We start from the raw sequence: 22,304 nt of genomic DNA on the forward strand, positions 1-22,304 counted from the left end.
AGTGGAAGCAGGAGTTGTAGCCTGGAGGGGTGAGGAGTCAAACGATTAGGGTCAGTGGACTGGACAGTCAGGGGCAGGAGGTCCTCAGGGTGGGGCAGCAGAAGATTCTGGGCACTGTAGAGAGACCCCCAGGTACGGAGATAGGAGTAAGCAAAGAGTCCACAAGCTGTAGAGTTCCAGTCTGCTTGGAGCATCCCTTGGATATATGTATCTAGTTTAAGTGTTTTTATTTTGGATAACTAATATATCCACATGATTCAAAATTTTAAAGAATTTGGTGGTAGGGGAGAAGATTTCTGAAAAGTCCTCTTCCCTCCCAGCTATTCCGGTTCTCATGCTCCCAGGCAAACAGAGTTAACTAGTTTATTGGCTGTCCTTTTAGAGAGATTCTAAATGTATACCACAAATATTTCTTTTCTCTCCAGCTGTCCCCTCCTTCTTTTGCACAAACTGTGTTACACTGATCTGTGTCTTGCTTTTCTCACCTAACAAATCTATCTTGGAGCTCAGTCCCTTTAAATACATAAAGAACTTCCTTATTCTTTTCTATAGTGGTGTGATATTTCATTGTAAGGACATACCATAGTGTACATAGCCAGGCATTAACAATATGTATCTTATTTGCGGTTTTCTGCTATTACAGGTAAGGCTGCAGTAAACCTAAGTCTTTTCATTGTGTATTTATGTAGGATGCATTCTTAGAAACAGATTTACTAGACCACAGAGTATTTGCATAAATACTTTCCAAGTTGTTCTCCACAAAAGTTGCCCGTTTTTCTCTCCCTCTTGCATTGTATGAATACACCTGTTTTTCCATACTCACCAATGTGTTGTTAAATTTTTTGATCCTTGTAAACAGTGGTTAAAAAACATTAGGTTATTCTTCCTATTTGGAATCTCCTTTTCCCCTCCCAGAGTGGTGGTCCATCACTCGTCCTCATGTCCTTACCCCCTGAAGTTCCTCCAAAATTATTTTATTTTATTTTTTAGTTTATTTAACTTATTTTATGTTTACTTTACTTAATTTATTTATTTTTATTTTTAAATTTAATTTTATTTTTTCAGTGTTCCAAGATTCATTGTTTATGCACCACACCCAGTGCTCCATGCAATACGTGCCTTCCTTAATATTCACCACCAGGCTCACCTAACTCCCCATGTCTCTGCCCTCCAAAATCCTCAGTTTGTTTCTCAGAGTCCACAGTCTCTCATGGTTTGTCTCCCTCTCCCATTTCCCCCACTTCACTTTTCCTTTCCTTCTCCTAATGTCTTCCATGTTATTCCTTATGTTCCATAAGTAAGTGAAACCGTGTGATAATTGACTCTCTCTGCTTGACTTATTTCACTCAGCATAATCTCCTTCAGTCCTGTCCATGTTGATACAAAAAGTTGGGTATTCATCCTTTCTGATGGAGGCATAATACTCCATTGTATATATGGACCATATCTTCTTTATCGATTCATCTGTTGAAGGGCATCTTGTTTCTATCCACAGTTTGGTGACTGTGGCCGTTGGTGCTATGAACATTGGGGTAAGAAAGATGGCCTTTCTTTTTACTACATCTGTTTCTTTGGGGTAAATACCCAGTAGTGCAATTGCAGGGTCACAGGGTAGCTCTATTTTTAATTTCTTAAGGAATCTCCACACTGTTTTCCAAAATGGCTGCACCAACTTGCATTCCCACCAACAGTGTAAAAGGGTTCCCCTTTCTCCACATCCTCTACCACACTTGCTGTTTACTGTCTTGTTGATTTTGGCGATTCTGACTGGTGTAAGGTGGTATCTCAATGTGGTTTTGATTTTAATCTCCCTGATGGCTAGTGATGATGAACATTTTTTCATGTGTCTGTTAGCCATTTGTATGTCTTCTTTGGAGAAGTGTCTGTTCCTGTCTTCTGCCCATTTTTTGACGTGATTTATCTGTTTTTTGAGTGTTGAGTTTGAGGAGTTCTTTATAGATCTTGGATATCAGCCCTTTGTCTTTAGTGTCATTTGCGAATATCTTCTCCCATTATGTGGATTGTCTCTTTGTGTTGTTGACTATTTCCTTTGCTGTGCAAAAGCTTTTGATCTTGATGAAGTCCCAAAAGTTCATTCTAGCTTTTGTTTCCTTTGCCTTTGGAGACACATCTTGAAAGAAGTTGCTGTGGCTGATGTAGAAGAGGTTACTGCGTATGTTCTTCTCTAGGGTTTTGATAGATTCCTGCCTCATGTTGAGGTGTTTCTTCCAGTTTGAGTTTATCTTTGTGCATGGTGTAAGAGAATGGTTGAGTCCAATTTTTCCCAGCATCATTTATTGAAGAGACTGTCTTTTTTCTGTTGGATATTTTTTCCTGCTTTATCGAACATTATTTTACCATAGAGTTGCAGGTCCATATCTGGGCTCTCTACTCTGTTCCACTGGTCTATGTGTGTGTTTTTGTGCCAGTACCATGCTGTCTTGGTGATCACAACTTTGTAGTAAAGCTTGAAATTAGGCAATGTGATGCCCCAGTTTTGTTTTTCTTTTTCAACATTTCCTTAGCAATTTGGGGTCCTTTCTGATTCCACACAAATTTTAGGATTGTTTGTTCTAGCACTTAGAAAAATGCCGGTGGAATTTTGATCAGGATGGCATTGAAAGTATAGATTGTTCTGGGCTGTATACACATTTTAACAATATTTATTCTTCCAATCCATGAGCATGGAATACTCAATGTAGTGCCAGGGTGGCTCAGTCAGTTAAGGGTCTGATTTCAGCTTGGTTCATGCTCTCAGGGTCCTGGGATCAAGTCCTGTATCAGACTCCCTGCTTAGTGGGGAGTCTCCTCCCTCTGCCTCTCCCCACTGCTTGAGCCTGCGTGCATGCGCTCTCTCTAGCAATAAAAATCTTAAAAAAAAAAAGACAATACTTTTATAAAATTAGTTATGCTAGGAATCATTTCATATTATAAGAAAATTACCAATAACTTTCATGAGCATAAATGCAAACATTTTTAATAAGATTTTAGCAACTAGAATCATCAGTATATAAAAAAGATAATGCAAGGCCAAGTGAGGTTTATCCTAGGAATGAAAGGTATTACTGTATTAATAGAGTTTAAGAAAAGTTTAAATGATCACATCAGTAGACTCAGAAAAGGCATTTGATAAAACTAGACCATTTATAATTTTTTAAAAATCTCAGCAAAATATGAATAGGAGAAAATATTCACATCCCGATAAAGGGTATCTGCAAAAAAAAATCTACATTTAACATCATTTTTCATATTAAAGACCCAGTGTTTTCTCCCTGAGATTAAAAATGAGGCAAGAATGTCTGTTCCCACTAATCTAAGTCAGAATCATAGCAGAAGACCTACCAGTGCAATAAGGCAAGGAAGTTGAATAAAGCACTTTAGATTGAGAAGGAAGAATTGAAACCATCTCTATTTATGTTTGACTTATGGTCTATGTAGAAAATCTGACTCAATATACAAAAATCAATTATATATTTGCAATAAACAGTTTAAAAGTGGAAGCTAAAAAATAAATACTATTTACAGCAGCACTAAAAATCACAAAATACTTAGGTATAAATTTAACAAAACAAGATTCATACACTGAAAATGACAGAATAAAAGAAATCAAAGAATAACACATGAAGATATATATCATGTTCATGAATGTGAAGATTCACTATCCCAAGTTGTTTCTTTTTTTTCCCAAACTAATCTATAGAGTCAATGTAATCCCATTCAAAATCCTGGCAGATTTTTTCTTTTTGTTAGAAATTGACAAGTTTATGGTAAAACTTTTATGTAAAGGCAGAACTACAGTTTTGGAAAAGAAGGGAAAAAAATTGGAAGGTTGACAGTAGCTGATTTTAAAACTTACTATAAAACTGCAACAATTGAGACAATATCACAAAGGTACAAAGGGATTTCAGTGGGAAAAAAAGTTATTCTCAATAAATTTTTGTTGGAACAATTGGATATCATATGCAAAGAGGGGGAAAAGCTCATTATGGCTTCCAGAGCAGATGGTACATTAGCTGGGCGTGAAGTCTGGGTATATTTACATACAAGCCTGGCATACCTCTGCCTCACTGTGGGCAATTGATTCAGCCTGTGGAATACACATTCGAGAGGCTGCCTCTCTACCTAAAAATGTTTTTAGAAGAACCTTGATTCATACCTTACACCATATACAAAAACTAATTCGAATGAGAACATAAAGTAACTGAAACTTTAAGCCTTCAACTGTTAAATCTCTGAGAGAACGCATAGGAGAAAGTCTTTGTGTCTTTGTGTTAGCCAGAAGAATGATACATTAAATTTTTTTGATAATTTGGACTTCATCAAAATTAAGACTTCAAGCTCCTAGAAAGACATTCTTAAGAAAATGAAAAGACGTGCTACAGACTGGAAATTACAAATTTGACAAATGAATTCAGTATCAAAAATATATGAAGAACTCTAAAAACTCACTATAAGAAAACAACCGAATAGAGGTTCGCAAATGATTTGGATAGACACAGCGCCAGTGTAGATATACAGATGGCAGATAAGCACATGAAACAGCCCTTAACATCACTAGTCATTATGGAAATGTAAGTAGAAGCCACAGATACCACAACATACCAGTTAAAATGGCTAGAATGAAAAGGAGGAGAAAAACCTGATAGTACTAGATGTTGGTGAGAAGAAAACCTGATAGAACTAGATGTTGGTGGAATGCCATGAGAATGCACAATAGTACATAGAGTCATTCCAGGATTCACTGTGGTAAACAGTTTGGCAATTTCTCATAAAGTTAAATCTACGCGTGACATAAAACCCAGCAAACATAACATATGATTTACTGTAAGTCTCAAACAAATCTCTTAAATATATGACCCAGCACTCATACCCAGGTATTTACCCAAGTTAAATAAGAACCATGTTTAATTTACACAAAAACTAGTCAATGACGACTATAGCAGCTTTATTCATAATAGAATAAATTATGAATTCATTCAAACTGGGAGCAGGAGAAATGCTCTTCATTTGTCAAATGGATAAACATATCTGTATATTCATACAGTAAAGTACTGCTACTTAGTAAAAAAAGAAGAAGAAGAAGAAGAAAGAAAGAAATTACTGGTACATGTAACAACGTAGATAAAAAATGCATTTTTTATGCACTACATATTGTATGACTTCATTTATATGACTTTCTGGAAAAGCCAAAACTATTGAGAGAGTAAGCAAACAGCGGTTGCCTGGAGTGGGAGTCAGGTTTGACTACAAAGGAGCATAAGTAATTTTGGAGGAGGATGATAGAGCTATTTTATATCTTGATTTGTGGTGGTAATATGACTGTATGTTGGTCAAAACTCATAGACATTTACTAAAATGGGTGAATTTTAAAGGATGCAAAAAAATAAATAATCTAACCAATAGCATCAGAAAGGACTTCATAAGATGCCCAGGTCTTCAAAGCTTTGAAGACTTACAGGTGGGCAGTAGGGAGGAGCTCAAGGGACACAGGATTTGCAAAGGCTTAAAGGTAGCAAACGTACAAAGTTTTACGTACTTTCCAGTTGTTTGGAAAGTTAGAAGTCTAAAGGTACGCAGTGGGAGAGGTGACCAGAAGTAGAGCCAAGTTTGGAAGTCCTCAATGTTTGGTAAAGAAGTCTTTGGTAAAGATTTTCCTACCCTCTTATTTATTTATTTATTAAATATCTGTTTTTAAATTTTATAGACAAAAGTGGTTTTAAAATATTTAAGTGATAAGTATTATATAAAGAAGAAAAGTTTTAAGAGAAGAGAGAGATGGGAGATACCAGACAGCTTTATGTTTTCTTCTTTTTTTTAATGCAGTCAACCAAAATGGTTGTTTTCATTTTAATACTCGGGCCTTTCTGCTTGCTTGTTTTTAAATTGCCTTTTTAAAAAAATTTAAATTCAATTAATTAACATATAATGTATTATTAGTTTCAGAGGTGGAGTTCAGTGATTCATCAGTCTTATAACACCCAGTGCTCATTACATCCCCTGTCCTCCTTAATGTCCATCACCCAGTTACCCTAAGACTTTCATATTTAAGTACAAGACATATGTTGTTGCATGTTTTATGATTATATCCACTATTTCCAAGCCCTGCAGGTATCTGCCTCCCTTGAAGCCTTTGAAAGAATGCCTCCTTCTGCCTCATTTGCCCCCATGTAACTGTGTGGGTCATTTACTCAGTATATACAGGTCTTTGTTCAAAGCTGCCTCCTCAGAGAGGCCTTCCTTCACCACCCCTTCAAAACCAAAGCACCCCCTCCTATAATCTCCCTCTATGCCCTTTACCCCACTTCATTATCTTGGCAGTGCACACTATCACTTGACATTTATTCATGTGTTGACTTGTTTGCTCTCTTCCTTCTTTAAGATCTCTGTTAAGAGCAGGGTCTGTCGGGGCGCCTGGGTGGCTCAGTGGGTTAAGCCGCTGCTTTCCGCTCAGGTCATGATCTCGGAGTCCTGGGATTGAGTCCCACATCGGGCTCTCTGCTCAGCAGGGAGCCTGCTTCCTCCTCTCTGCCTGCCTCTCTGCCTGCTTGTGATCTCTCTCTGTCAAATAAATAAATAAAATCTTTAAAAAAAAAAAAAAAAAGAGCAGGGTCTGTCCACAATACATCCCTGGAGTCTGATACTTTTTCAAAGTAAACCATACATGCAAAGGCCCTGAGGTGCAAAATGACGGTGACATGCTAAAAGAGGGCCTTTGCATGTATGGTTTACTTAAGACGGCCAATGTGACAAGAAGGAGAGGGCTAGGAGATGAGCTTAGAGAAATAGGCAGGGGCCAGATCACAAAGGCCTTTGTAGACCACAGCAAGTGGTTTGGGCTTAATTCTGAGTATAACAGGTGGCTTCCTGAGAGTTGAAACCTGGGTGGGGAGGGGCAGATAATTAACTGATTATATTTAGTCTAAAGATCATTTTGCTCCTGTATGAAGAGTAGACAGAATAGGGCAAAGAGTAAAGCAAAGGAACCAGTTAGAAAGTTTGCTGGAACGTCGAATGGATGAGATTGTGACTTGGGAGAGGGAGTAGCAATGAAGATGGACAGAAGTAGATAGAAGGCTTATGGATGGATCTTGACAACTTGTTGATGAATTGGGTATGGAATGGGGGACAGAGGAAAAAAGCAAGGATAATTCCCAAGTTTAGGGACCCGAGCAGCTAAGTGAATGGTGTGGCATTTACCGAGATGGGAGAATCTGAGGGAACTACACCTTGGGTGAGGGGCTGGAGTAGAGAATGAAATATTTTTAATGTTTTTGTTCCATGAACACCCAGGGGCAGAGGGTTTTTTTTTTTTCTATCTTAAAGTATGTTTTTAATTGTGATTTAATTGACATAGAATAATATATTAGTTTCAGGTATACAGCATAATGATTCAGCATTTTTTTTTTTTTTTTTAAAGAACTTGGACTTAAGTATTTTTCTGTCTTTAGCCGGTATCTTAGTTTGGGCTGCTATCAAAGCCGATAAAGTACCATAGACCGGATGGCTTATAAAAAACAGAAATTTATTTCTTCCAGTTCCAGAGGCTGGAAGTCTGAGATCAGGTTCCATGGTCAAGTTCTGGTTGAGGGCTCTCTTCTGGTTACAGACTGCTGACACCTGGGCAGAGCATAGAGAGAAGCAGCAAGGTCTCTTGTGACTCGTCTAAGGGCACTAATCCCATTCATGAGGGCTTCTGCCTCGTGACCCCATTTAAACCCAGTTACCTCCCCAAAAGCCCCATCTCCTAATACCATCATACTAGGGATTAGGGTTTCAATATATGAATTTTGGGAGGACACCATCAGCCAGTAACAGCTGGGAAATGAAGGGCTTTAATCAGGGGAGGGACTGCAGTTTTATCTTAAGCAGCTGCTCTGGGAAGCCTGTGGGCGATGCGTGGGAAGGATGGGCTTGGAAGGAGTGAGACCAGGTGACTTAGGCCAAGAAATCCTGGGCCAGCCCTAGAGCTGCGGACACAGGGAGGGGCAGAATCAGTGGGAAATGGTGACAGACACATATCACGGGTGGCAGGAATGGGTGAATCCAAGATGACATTCCCATTTCTACACTCGGAGACACCCTAGGAGGACTGGGTTCGAGGTAGAGGTCATTTCTATCAGTTTGGATAAATTGAGAGGCTCTGTAACTTTAAGAATCGACTTGATTTTTCACTCTGGTACTATTTGCATACCGCCCTTCACAGTCCACCCGAATACTGGGGAAGCTTTCCCCGGAGAGTGGGAGTGAAATTGTCTGGAAGTCAGAAGCTGTAGTGGGGCATCTGAATAAGGTGACCGACCGCTCATGGCTTGCCCCGTGTCCTGGGTGGCTGCATCTCTCTAAGAATGAGCCCTCCTGTATCAGATTGCATGCCCCCTGGAGGAAGGATTCAGGGAGTACAGAGGTACGTCTTAAAGAGGGAAATCTCTCATCGTTGGAGAGGAGGTGGTGGAAATGGAACGCCAAGCGTGAGGAGCCTTCTCTGCGGATGACACCGTCAGAGCGTCTCTAGAAATATGTGCTGGGGGATGCCTGGTGGCTCAGTGGATTAAAGCCTCTGCCTTCGGCTCAGGTCATGATCTCAGGGTCCAGGGATGGAGCCCCGCGTTGGGCTCTCTGCTCAGCAGGGAGCCTGCTTCCTCCTCTCTCTCTGCCTGCCTCTCTGCCTACTTGTGATCTTTGTCTGTCAAATAAATAAATAAAATCTTAAAAAAAAAAAAAAAAGGAAAGAAATATATGCTGGGTGGAGCTCACTGCTCCCCAGGCTCTCGGCTCAGGGAGTGTCTTAGTCCCCCCCCCTCATATGCTATGGCTTCATGTGTGTTCTGGGTCGGCTCCTTTTCTCCCTTGTCTGGACTCTACTGGTCCTGCTGATGTGTCTTTGTTTTGCTGCTCTCTGCTGGAGGCTTTGACTGTTTTTAAAAATCCTTCCTTGGTCCTTGTGTTTCAGCCTGAGAGGAAGTTCGGAGTGGTGGTGGTTGGCGTTGGCAGAGCCGGCTCTGTGCGGATCAGGGACTTGCGGAATCCGCATCCTTCCTCAGCATTCCTGAACCTGATTGGCTTCGTGTCCAGGTGGCTGGCATTTATCCTGTGCCTTGTAATTCGTGGCAAAACCAATGAGGTGAATTAGGGCTTGGGACATAGAGATTCTCCAGACCCAGGAAGAGAGAGAGCCAGCTCTGGGGTCATTCCAGGGAACCGTGCTCAGGGTCAACCCCACTAGATCGCAAGTTGGGATGAGTCTGGGAGCCGGAGTCCTGGACCTGCAGTGAGGATATACAGCGAAGACAAAGGCAGGGAAGATGAGAGTAGGGCCTGATGGTGACACAAGGGGCACAGTGAACACATGGTGGCTTGGCCTGAAAGAAGGCCATCGGTGTGTGCCATTTAATCATTGTATCAGTTATCGTCATAGCCATCCATGCAGTGGCCCTGGGCTTTACAAGCCTTACCAGCTATTTGATACAGATAGCATTATGAACCCCGCTTTACAGATAAAGAAACTGAGCCACAGAGAGGTTATGTAATTTGCCTATGGACACACAGCTAGAAAGTCTAAGGCCTAACTTTGAATACACGTCTGTTTGATTCCAAAGCCCATCATCTAAGCAACATGTATTTTTTTCCCTTTGGTAATTTTGAGCCTCACTTTTATCCCCTGTAACTCAGTCAAAACCAAACTTCTCACTGTGTTTCTTCTCTGACCCACACTCACGCAGTCCCTTCCTCCACCACTCACCACTTCCTTACATACGCCAGTCACCGAACTCACACGGTATAAGGTCATTTATGCGTGTTAATTGTGAACAAGATGTAGACACTGTGTTGGCTGAGGAGAGAGGATGGGGAGCAACCTAGATACCTCTCTCTGCTTTTTAATGCTTTAGAGAAATCGAACAAAGCGTGGTTAACTGCTGTGATGGTCCACACAGACCATCCAGGGCACTAGAGAGACCTGGAAGTGGTAGGAATCTGCCCTTGGTCAGTCTTCTCCCCTCAGTAAGAGTCGAAGGGACTTGCACATAAACGGGAGATCAAAATGACTATTCACCAGCGCTGTACTCCCATTACAGCCCTACATAAAGCTGGATTGAACACAATAGTTGGGTTCAAGGCTGAAGTGGGGCCTCTCCTTGTCCCTGAAACCCCAGTCCTCTGCTAGCTGGCTGCCGTGCCTGATATAGTGACGACTTCTAAGCTACTCAAGTCATATGGGAAGATGGCCAGCTCACACCCCCTGCTTTACTGCACCCCTACCTTTATCACACTGTTCCCCTTCTCACATGCTCTGTTTCTCACATGCTACCTGCTAAGTCCTACCATCCCCCCAGGAAGCCTCCTCCAAAACCCTAGATTAGATGTTCCTCACCTTAATTGAACTTCCCACCTGAACCGCCAAGCACGACAGCTCTCATGTTCGTGTAGTGTTGAGCTTACATATTTACATGTGTGTCTTCCTTCTTCTCTTAGACTGTGAGTGAAGTCTGGTAGTCCTAATGCTTAGTGGTCCTCGAGACCACTTCTCCTGTGATAAAAGGAGAGCAGTTGTTTTCATTTTAGAGACGGACTAATTCAAAGACTGCCAGGTCCTACAAGCTGTTAGCAGTAGTGTCGGCACTCAATGCCAGGTGTCTTGACTTAAACCTGTATTTCTCACTCTGTGGCGGGTAATGTCCTGGAAGTGGGAGGGAGGGAGGGAATTAATTTCTTCATTTCCAAAAGCTGGTTACCAGGACATAGTTGGGAGGCAAGGAAAAGGATGGTGCTCACTTATCGGATATGCTGTGGACTTTTGGGTAGCATTTTTGTTATTCTCAAATAGACGAGAGCTTGGGAACATTGACGAAGTCCGGCAGATTTCCTTGGAAGATGCTCTTTCCAGTGAAGAGGTTGAGGTTGCTTTTATCTGCAGTGAGAGCTCTAGCCACGAAGACTATATCAGGTGGGTTTTCAATGTCGGTGGTCCTTACCTTGCACAGCAGAGCAGGAGCATAAAAATGACGGGGCAAACTGAAATCTCTTAAAGAAATTTTAATAACTGAAGGGGAAATTCACAGTGGAGCCATCACCTTTAAAAATTGTCAAAATGCTAGGGGCACCTGGGTGGCTCAGTAGGTTAAAGCCTCTTCCTTTGGCTCAGGTCATGGTCTCAGGGTCCTGGGATCGAGCCCCACATTGGACTCTCTGCTCATCAGGGAGCCTGCTTCCTCCTCTCTCTCTGCCTGCCTCTCTGCCTACTTGTGATCTCTGTCTGTCAAATAAATATATAAAATCCATTTAAAAAAATGGTCAAAATGCTAAAAACTCTAACTATGAGTTACAAATGTGGAAGAAAATGAAAACTACGTCAAACTAATATTTATTTGGTATACTATAATTTAAAACAATACAAAGAATCGAAGGGTGTTCTTTATAAAAGAATTCATTGACAGCAGATTGAATAGTGCTTCCTCTTGTCATACTGGGAAGTGGAGCCAGTATCTTCATGGCACTTTGGCAAATTGTCGTAATCCTTTCTAAGTTTGGATCAGCTGTCACCATTGTATCCTTTGTTGCTTTTAACATTTTAAGTATCTCCAAGAATTCCTTTAACAGGAACGGCTTTTGCCATGAGAGAGGGACAGAAAGAAGGTAGTGGTGACATCGGAGAGGGCAGATGACATTATAAAGCAAGAGAAGTGACACGTCCCCCTGCCGTACCTTCAGATGTGAAGCCTAGAGCCCTTCGAGCCTTTGGGGGGAATGCGCCTGGAAGGGGGAGCCCCACGCACGACCTGACAGCCACGCCCCTGAGTCTCACTTCCCTTTTCGGTCCTTACATTAAATCACAGCTGCCAGCGTGCTGTTCCCCAGGATAGGCTGCTCCCTCCTGGCCGCTTCAGCTCCAGTGTAGAAAGAAATACCTTTCCTTGGTTCCCTTTACCCTACTTTGGCACCAGAGTGTATTTCCTTAAAAAGGTGATTTTGTAGTTTATAAATGTTTGCACCTTAGGAGTATCTGGAGAATAAAATCCAAACTTCTGAGCAGAGCATTCTAGGTTCTGCACAGTCAGGCTCTCAGCTACTTTTATGACTTTGTTTCCCTCTCCCGCCAGTAGTCTACTCCCCAGCTGTGCTGAAACTCATGCCATGACCCCAGTGGACAAATCTCCGTACCCTCATCTTGTAGGTCACACCTGGAAAATCCCTCCTTACATGTCAGATGATTGAAGCCTTTTCATACTGACCAAGGCAGCGCTGGCTGTTCATGGGTGTGGTAGGCTGTGTGTATGGCTCCCACGGGATAATAGGCAATTTACAGGTTAATGTCATTTGTTTCTCCTTACACTGGCAAATAGTACCTAGTTGACTATATGAGTGTAGTCATGAATGATGAGTATAGTCAGTGAACGAATGAATGTTCAAATGAACACATAACCGGAACGCCTCTTCCAGCTTAGGAGAAAGGGACAGGAAGTACAGGTTAGGCTCTGGCCCCCACTCTCATCTGCATTCCTTCGTGACCCAGAGACTTACATGTATTTTTCACAGCCCGTTCTCTGTCATGCAGGGTGTTTTATTGACGCTTACTTGCAGTGTATTTTCTCTCTGTCTCTCTCTTTTTTCCAAAGGCAGTTCCTCAATGCTGGCAAGCATGTCCTTGTGGAATATCCCATGACGCTGTCTTGGGCAGCAGCTCGGGACCTGTGGAAGCTGGCAGAGCAGAAAGGTAATGTATAGTCTGTGGAACATGGACCCTCTTTTAGAGTTTCTGCAGGTAAAATGTCTTTGGTACCATCTTTATTATGCCTTCAAAACTCAACCCTATGCCAGCTATGTCCCATGGGCTCCCAGTCCCCTAGCCATCCCCTGTCCTGTGGACATAATGGATGTGTGTGGAGGGCTAAGAAGGTGGAGAGATGAGTGGGGATTTGCAAACTTTTGTCAGAGACTTACAGCTTTTACTCTAATGAGAAGCATGAATTAGCTTCGACTTACGCTAGTGTCATATTATTCCACTGTTATTCATGCGATATTTACATTGCTAATGGAAAAATGTCCAAATCAGAGTGATTGTCTTATCTGCATACTTTGTAGTTTGTGCTGTTTCTCAAGAGGAGTGTCATTTATTAAATACTTACTATATCCCAGCAACTTGGCACTCTGCTAGGCACTTTATAAGTCATTTTATTTAATTTTCCTAGAAACCCTTGGAGGTAGGTATTTTCTCAAGCTTATGTAAAGGAATGTTACATAATTCCTTAGGTAAATTTGTATCTTTAGTGTAAATACCCAGTAGTGTAATTGCAGGGTCATAGGGTAGCTCTGTTTTCAACTTTTTGAGGAACCTCCATACCATTTTCCAAAGTGGCTGCACCAACTTGCATTCCCACCAACAGTGTAAGAAGGTTCCCCTCTCTCCACATCCTCTCCAACATTTGTTGTTTCCTGCCTTGTTAATTTTTACCATTCTAACCAGTGTAAAGTGGTTCGAATCACTGTGTAAAGTGGTTTGAAACCCTGATGGCTGATGATGTTGAACATTTTTTCATGTGTCTGTTAGCCATTTGTATGTCTTCTTTGGATAAGTGTCTGTTCATGTCTTCTGCCCATTTTTGATGTGATTATGTTTTTTGAGTGTTGAGATTGAGTTCTTTATAAATCTTAGATACCAGCACTTTATCTGTAATGTCCTTTGTGAAGATCTTCTCCCATTCTGTGGGTTGCCTCTTTGTGTTGTTGACCTTTACTTTGCTGTGCAGAAGTATTTGATCTTCACAAAGTCCCAAAAGCTCATTTTCGCTTTTGTTTCCTTTGCCTTTGAAGACATGCCTTGAAAGAAGTTGCTGTGGCCAGTGTTGAAAAAGTTACTGCCTATGTTCTCCTCTAGGATTCTGATGGATTCCCATCTCACATTTGGATCTTTCACCCATTTAGAGTTTATCTTTTTATATGGAATAAGAGAATGGTCGATTTCATTCTTCTGTACATAGCTGTCCAGTTTGCCCAGCACTATTTATTGAAGAGACTGTCTTTTTTCCATTGGATATTTTTTCCTGCTTTGTCGAAGAGTAGTTGACAATAAAATTGAGGTTCCACATCTGGGCTCTCTATTCTGTTTCATTGATCTATGAGTTTGTTTTTGTGCCAGTACCAAGCTCTCTTGATGATCACAACTTTTTATTATAGCTTGAAGTCAGGCATTGTGATGCCCCCAGCTTTGGTTTTCTTTTTCAACATTTCCCTAACAATACAGTGTCTTTTCCAGTTCAATACAAATTTTAGGATTGTTTGATCCAGCTGTTCCAGTTGTTCCAATGAGATTGAAAAATCCCATTGGTATTTTGATCGGGATGGCATTGAAAGTATACATTGCTCTGGGTAGCATTGACATTTTAACAATGTTTTTTCTTCTACTCCGTGAGCATGGAATTTTTTTCCAAATTTTTGTGTCTTCTTCGATTTCTTTCATAAATATTCTGTAGTTTCTAGAGTATAGATTCTTTACCTCTTTGGTTAGGTTTATTCCTAGGTGTCTTATGGTATACTATGTTGGACAATAATGGCCAGAGTGGACATCCTTGTCAGGTTTCTGATCTTAAGGAAAATGCTCTCAGCTTTTCCCTGTTGAGAATGACATTCACTGTGAGCTTTTCATAGATGGTTTTTATGAAATTGAGTAATGTTCCCTCTATCCCTACACTCGGAAGAGTTTTAATGAGGAAAGGATGTTGTATTTTGTCAAATGCCTTTTCTGCATCAATTGAGAGGATCATATGGTTCTTGTCTCTTCTTTTAATAATGTTTTTTGTCACATTGATTTGTGAATGTTGAACCACCCTTGCATCCCAGGAATAAATCCCACCTGGTCGTGATGGGAAATCCTGTGTGTTGGATCCTGTTAGCTAGGATCTTGTTGAGAATTTTGGCATCCATATTCATGAGGGATATTGGTCTGAAATTCTCCTTTTTGATGGGGTCTTTAGCTGGTTTGGTATCAGGGTACTGCTGGCCTCCTAGCACAAATTTGTAAATTTTCTTTCTCTTTCTGTTTTTTGAAACAGCTTCAGGAGGATAGGTATTATTTATTTTTTAAATGTTTGGTAGAATTCCCCTGGGAAATCCATCAGATCCTGGACTCTTGTTTTTTAGGAGGTTTTTGATCATTGCTTCAGTTTCCTTGCTGGTTATTGGTCTATTCAGATTGTCAATTTCTTCCTGTTTCAGTCTTGGTAGTTTATAGGTTTCCGGGAAGGCATCCATTTCTTCCAGGTTGCTTAATTTATTGGCATATAGTTGTTGATAATAATTTCTAATAATTGTTCTATTTCCTTGGTGTTAGTTGTGGTTAGTCATAGTCCCCCTTTCATTCATAATTATATTAATTTGGGTCCTTTCTCTTTTCTTTTGGATAAGTCTGGCCAGTGGTTTATCAATCTTCTTAATTCTTTCAGAAAACCAGCTTCTAGTTTTGTTGATCTGCTCTACTGTATTTCTGGTTTCTAATTCATTGATTTCTGCTCTAATCTTTATTATTTCTCTCATCCTGCATAGTTTAGGTTTTATTTGTTGTTCTTTCTCCAGTTCCTTTAAATGTAAGGTTAGCTTGTATATTCAGGATTTTTCTGCTTTTTTGCAGTCAAATGCTCTACCACTGAGCTATACCCCCTTTTCTGCTTTTTTGAGTGAGGCTTGGATGGCTATGTATTTCCCCTTTAGTACTGCCTTTGCTGTATCTCACAGGTTATGGACCGATGTGTTTTCATTCTCATTGGTTTTCATGAATGTTTCAGTTCTTCTTTAATTTCCTAGTTGACCCAGACATTCTTTAGCAGATGGTCTTTAGCTTCCAAGTATTTGAATTCTTTCCATATTTTTTCTTGTGATTGAGTTCCAGTTTCAAAGCATTGTGGTCTGAAAATAGGCAGGGAATAATCTCAGTCTTTTGGTATCAATTGAGACCTGATTTGTGACTCAGTATGTGGTCTATTCTGAAGAAAGTTCCATGTCCATTTGAGAAGAATGACTATTCTATTGTTTTAGGGAGGAATATTCTCTCTCTATATATCTATGAAGTCCATCTCGTCCAGTGTGTCATTCAAAGCTCTTGTTTCTTTGTTGATCTTCTGCTTAGATGATCTGCCCATTGCTGAGAGTGAGTGTTGTGGTTTCCTTCTGTGAAGGTAGTATTCTCAATATGTTTCTTTATTTTGGTTAACAGTTGGCTTATGTAGTTTGGCTGCTCCCATGTTGGGGGCATAGATATTTATAATTGTTATATCTTCTTGTTGGATCTCTTTAAGAATGACATAGTGTCTTTCTGTATCTCTTACTACAGTGATTAGCTTAAAATCTAAGATGTCTGATATGAGAATTGCTACCACAGCTTTCTTTTGAGGTCTGTTGTCATGAAAAATGGTTCTCCATCCCCTCACTTTCAGTCTTGATATATCATTAGGTTCAAAATGAGTCTGTTGTAGACAGCATATAGATGGGTCATGTCCTTTTATTCAGGCTGCTAACCCTTACCTTTTCATGGAAGCATTTAGGTCATTCACTTTGAAAAATATGATTTTATTGCCATCATGTTGCCAGTGAAGTCATTGTTTCTATAGATAGTCTCTGCCCTCCCGTATTTATCACATTATTCCCAATAGCAACAGCTCAAATGCCCAGTAACAGATGAATATTTTACAAAGGTGTGGTCCGTGCACGAAATGGAATATTCAGTTACGGGAAAGAAGGATGTCCTGCCATTTACAATATTTGAGCAAAATATGCTACATAAGATAAGTTAGAGGAAGATAAGCACTATATGATATCACTATTTTGTGGAGCCCAGAGAGGCAAACCTGTAAAAAGACCCAGTGAAATGGTGATTAACAAGGGATAGGATGTGTGTGGGGTAATATTCAAGTTTCAGTGTACGAAGTTGCAACAAGTAGTAAATAAGCCAGATCCTAGTTGGCTCTGTGTTTCTTATATTTTTATGCTGTGCTGCCCCCTTCTGGCTAGAAGTGAAGTTAGTGCTTCCCGGATCTTAATCTTGCCTTTGGGACAGGTGGGTACCATCTTGGTTTCTTAGGTTGCCATTTCTGTGGCAAGCCTAGAACTTGCACCGCCTTCAGCTGGGGTATGTAAGGGTACCGGGGTCCCCCGGCTGGTTCTGCGGTCTCTGTGTCCTGCGCTGGGGAAAGACAGACCTAGAATCTGGGATGCACGTACGACAGCTGATGATGACTGCCTTTTTTACGCCCGTTCTTGTCATGACAGGGAAGGTCTTGCATGAGGAGCACGTTGAACTCTTGATGGAGGAGTTTGCGTTCCTGAAAAAAGAAGTGGTGGGGAAGGATCTGCTGAAAGGGTCTCTTCTCTTCACAGGTCAGTTCAAGGTGGGGTCACAGGTCATGTGGAACCGGTGAGGCCCGCAGGCTAACTGGGCTCTTACCTAGTTCTCTCTCGTGTTTGGATTCATTTTCGCTAAAGACTCTCTGACTGAAGGCCACTTAATGTTATCTGCCCACGTGGCCACAAACAATAGAAATACCTGTTTTTCTTCTTTCTTCAAATGAGACTGAAGTGCTTGGTAGGCCTTAGGTGAAAAAGTATGTTAGAAATCTTAAACTGACCAATGCTACCGTCCGAATCTATTAGGTGTAGAATTTTCCTTGTTAAATCCTAACGAATTGGAGGTGATTTTTCCATAGGAGGTTCAAAAGGGACTGAGACAGGTTCTTGGGGAGGAGAACATTTTTATTCTCTCTGCAGAGCAATTAGAATATGCATGGCCCCTTTCTGCCTCTAATTTAAAGTTACAAGGACATTGGCTGCAGCCAGACTATGTGATCCACTGTATATTTGATTACATAAAGTTGGTCATTACTTGAGTAGCTCCATTAGCAATAGGAAATGAGCATCCTTGAGGCTCCTTTGTATGGACTCCTTATCTGGCTCTACCCTAAGGTAACAGGGCCACCTCTCCTGAGGGCTCTCCTTATGGAAGCAAAACCCTGATGTGGCCAGGCGTTAAGTGGTAAAACCATTCATCTCCTTATGAACGTCCACGTCCAGAAAATAACAGTGGGACATCATTTCGAAATCCACCTTCATTGTTTAACTAACAATAGAGTCGTAACAAATAATAACCATTCATCTATACAAGGCACTGTGCTAAGTATGTGATATGCATTAGTTCATGTTAATTCATATGAAAATCCTATAAAGGGGGTATTAATACCTGCATTATACAGGAAAAAAGGAAGATCAGAGATGTGAGTAGCTTCACAGAGTTGACAAGGGGAGCCTAGTGGTGGAGCCAGACCAGGGCTCAGGCCTCTGACTTCATGGCTCAGACATCTGACGGCTGCTCTCATCCTTTCCAAAGCATAAGACCAGAGAGTGACCCACTGAGGAGGGGAAGTCTTGCTTTTATGAGTTTGATGCTTACGTCCTCATGTTTTCAAACTGTGTTGTCTATGAAACAGATAAATTTGTTGGCTTTTACTTATAACTTACCTTTTTTAAAGCATAGTCATAATTAGAGATTTCAAGTCAGTTTCAAATTTATAAGAAATCAGTGGTTTGTAAGCATTATAGCAGGTCTGTAGCCTTTTAGCTTTGGATTATGTTTAAAATTTGGGCCAGGGATAGTCAGGAACACTATCTTGGCCACACATATTTCTAACACAAATATTCTTTTTTTTTTTTTAAAGATTTTATTTATTTGACAGACAGAGGTCACAAGCAAGCAGAGAGGCAGGCAGAGAGAGAAGAAGGGAAGCAGGCTCCTTGCTGAGCAGAAAGCCCAATGTGGGACTCGATCCGAGGACCCTGGGATCATGACCTGAGCCGAAAGCAGAGGATTTAACCCACTGAGCCACCCAGGCGCCCCTCACACAAATATTCTTTTGAATGTACTTTTATATAGGAGATTATGAAGACTAAGGAAACACTTAACATTATATCAATTTTCTTGATTTTTGACATATTTATAAGTATTGCTGTTTTCTTCATAGGTATCTTGGTGCCTTTACCCTATTGTCATTTATACTGGTAGTTATATGGTATTTATAGGAATATAGACCTGGGCTAAAATACCTTGATTCCTCTTCTTTTACAAACCTTTAAGTCACTAACTGAAGAGGGTGTAGATGTTTGTAAATGTAAGTGTGTATATGTTCTGTCTGCAAGCTATACATCCATATCCATATCTGGAGATATCGAATATATATATATATATATATATATACACACACACACATATATATATTAGAAGCCTGAAATATTTTTATTATCCCGTGGGCTAGATGAATGACTGTTTCCAATAAAATGTCTTCTCCTCCTAACACAATGGAGTTGAGTAAAGAAGGCAGAAGAGAGACGCTTCTAGGAAAGAGTTTTCATTTGGGCACTAAATATCAGTGGTCACGTTGTGCAGCACTCCGGGAGGTGAGGTTGCTTTGCCCCACTGCGGCCCCTGCCCACAAGCCCACTTTGCTGTCCACCTTCCTTCCCAGTCCCACGGTACCTGTCGTTCCCCACAGCTAGCCCGTTGGAAGAAGAGCGGTTTGGCTTCCCTGCGTTCAGTGGCATTTCTCGCCTGACCTGGCTGGTCTCCCTCTTCGGGGAGCTTTCTCTCGTCTCTGCCACTTTGGAAGAACGAAAGGAAGATCAGTATATGAAAATGACTGTGTGCTTGGAGACAGAGAACAAACGGTAGGTTGTGGGAAACTGAGGGGCAGGAAACTTGTTGTGTGTCCACAAAGGTGAATCTAGACAAAGCCTGGGCGGGCCTAAGCCCCCGACCCCCGACTCCAGAAGGGCTGTCTGCATTTGTAGGTAGAACAGGTGCTGGGGTTTCACTTCGGTTGCCTCCTTTCATCCTCACAGCAGCCTTGTAAGTAAGGTAAGTAAGACAGACGTGAGCCCCTTTGCCAGGAAGGAACTAGAGGCTTACAGAGTTCGGGCAGGTTGTGTAAGCCACACAAGTAAGCAGTACTTGCCACACACAGCCAGTGGCAGAAATCCAGTGACCTCTGTGACCTGAACTTTTTTTTCCAACATCTTATTGTGAAAGTTTCAGACATATGGTGAAGTTGGACGAATTTTGCAGTGAATTCCCAAAACTACAACCTAGATCTTGCCCTTGACATTTTACCCTGCTTGCTTCCTATGGCATCCCTCAGTGTGACCAAAATTTAAAGTTTTGTTTCTCAGCTTTATATCATACTGCCATACTGTTCCCAAAATGTTCTAATTCTTTATTTTTTTTATACCAAGTGTTTTTGTTTTTTTTTTTTTAAAAAAAGCACATTCATAGTTTTCCTTGAAAAGCATTGAGGCTTTGTAAAATATTTAAAACAGCACGTGTTTTGTACTGTTTCTAGTATGTGTTTCCAGGTAGCTGGGTCTCTTGGTAATAAGAGAAACAGGTGGGTTTTGACAAAATGAGAAAAGTATTTGAGTTCCTGAATGAAGTCTGGTCTGTGTCCGTTTGAGGAGTTTCCTCTTGGCAAGGAAGGGAAAGGCAGAGGTCATAGATGCAAGTAAAGTAGGCAGAGCTTCGAAGTACCACATTTGGGGTAATCACACTGGTGGGGCCTGGCCCTGACGCCGACGTTGTGAGTGTTAGAATGGTGGCTGTGGTCTGAGCGTCCCCGCAGCAAGTGTAGCAAGAGCTAGAGGTCACATGGGTGCTGCAAGAACTCAGGAAAGGGGAACCTGGAGAGGCCAGGGGACGCTTCTCAGAGGAAAAGTTGCTTTGCTCAGCCTCGAAATCTGAGTAGGAGTCAGGGAATAAGATGTCATTATTGCAAAGGGAGGCAAGCATCATGCGAGGGCCTGGGGCAGATGGCAAACGCCGTATTATAATAAATTCTTAGTTTCGTAGAATACTTTGTACTTCATGGACTGTACTTTTAATCTCACACCACCACAACTGCGGAGGTAGAGTGATACTCTTATTACCAAGAGACCCAGCTACCTGGAAACACATACTAGAAACAGTACAAAACACGTGCTGTTTTAAATATTTTACAATCCATGAATACTCCATATTCATGTTCACTGATTAGGAAATTATGGTGGAGGTAACATCTGAGGTTTTGTATTTCCTTAAACTTCACGTTATATGGAAGGACATAAGTTTTTGTAGGTGGATCAGAATGGTTTGAATATCTCTAATTTGTTTGTATCCAGTGTTAAAGCAGTAAATAAACAGCATTAATGTTAATTTTTGTCATCACACTATGAAATGTTTTAAAGCCTGTGTGCTTTTAAAACTAGCCATGGGCTGGGCGTCAGTGGGTTAAGTGTCTGCCTTTGGCTCAGGTTGTGATTCCAGGGTCCTGGGATGGAGACCCGGATTGGGCTCCCTGCTCAGTGGGGAACCTGCTTCTCCCTTTCCCTCTGTCTCTCCCCTGCTCACACACACTCTCTCTCAAATCAATAAATAAAACTCTTAAAAACAAAACAAAACAAAAAAAACAAGAACTAGCTGGGGGCTGAAACTCATATCATGTTAAATGTCAACCTCAGTTAAAACCAACAAAACTGGCCATGGAAATTAATGTTTAAAAAGGGAGACCAACTTTTTGTAAGAGTTTATAAGAATTATTTATTTTTAAAAGTCTGAGGCATAACCAAATTTTTTTTTTAAGATTTTATTTATTTATTTGACAGAGAGAGATCACAAGTAGGCAGAGAGGCAGGCAGAGAGAGAGAGAAGGAAGCAGGCTTCCCGCTGAGCAGAGAGCCTGATGCGGGACTTGATCCTAGGACCCCGAGATCATGACCCGAGCCGAAGGCAGCGGCTTAACCCACTGAGCCACCCAGGCGCCCCATAACCAAATTTTTTTTAGGTGAGCGGTTCAACACCTTAGTTTTAACTTAACACCTTAATTTAACTTCTGTCTCTTAGATTCTCTGTCTGACCTGAATATGAATTTTTGATTTATAGGCTATCATTGATTCATACGTGAATCATTTCAGTAACTTTCAGAATAGAAATCTCGGCTGACCTGCAGCTCTTCAAAGCACATGGGTTTCTGCTCAGCTTACATGGCCCTTGGTAGAGCGTGCCCTGTGACAAAGAGAAGCCGGCTTATCCCGTGAATGCGGTCTTGGCTGCTGACCGTACCTTGTCAAGTAAGCTTGTCCCAGTCTGCAGGCCAGAGCTTCCTAAAGCTGCAAAAAATGTCCTTCCAGGGTTGTTACTACACATTAGGAGACGAGGCATGATCTTGAAAAATTAAAGTAAAAGGACAGACAAGCAAGACAGATCATTACTTGAATCCCCATTGTGCCAGTGCTAGTGGATGTTTACT

General features: G+C 41.2%; 1 protein-coding gene across 2 annotated transcripts in view; it reads left to right on the forward strand.

Annotated features, from left to right (window-relative positions):
• BLVRA (biliverdin reductase A) overlaps window positions 1–22,304 on the forward strand; it is a 38,206-nt gene that overhangs the window by 12,432 nt on the left and 3,470 nt on the right. The window contains exons 3-7 of one of the 2 annotated variants that reach the window (XM_059170598.1): window positions 8,951–9,072; window positions 10,823–10,942; window positions 12,612–12,709; window positions 17,254–17,361; window positions 19,524–19,695. In XM_059170598.1, the coding sequence (XP_059026581.1) occupies window positions 8,951–9,072; window positions 10,823–10,942; window positions 12,612–12,709; window positions 17,254–17,361; window positions 19,524–19,695 (620 nt within the window). Of the gene's footprint in view, window positions 1–8,950; window positions 9,122–10,822; window positions 10,943–12,611; window positions 12,710–17,253; window positions 17,362–19,523; window positions 19,696–22,304 lie in introns of both variants that reach the window. The other variant, XM_059170599.1, reaches the window with a different exon arrangement.

Source organism: Mustela lutreola, chromosome 4 (genome assembly GCF_030435805.1).
Source record: "Mustela lutreola isolate mMusLut2 chromosome 4, mMusLut2.pri, whole genome shotgun sequence".
Classification (NCBI taxonomy): domain Eukaryota; kingdom Metazoa; phylum Chordata; class Mammalia; order Carnivora; family Mustelidae; genus Mustela; species Mustela lutreola.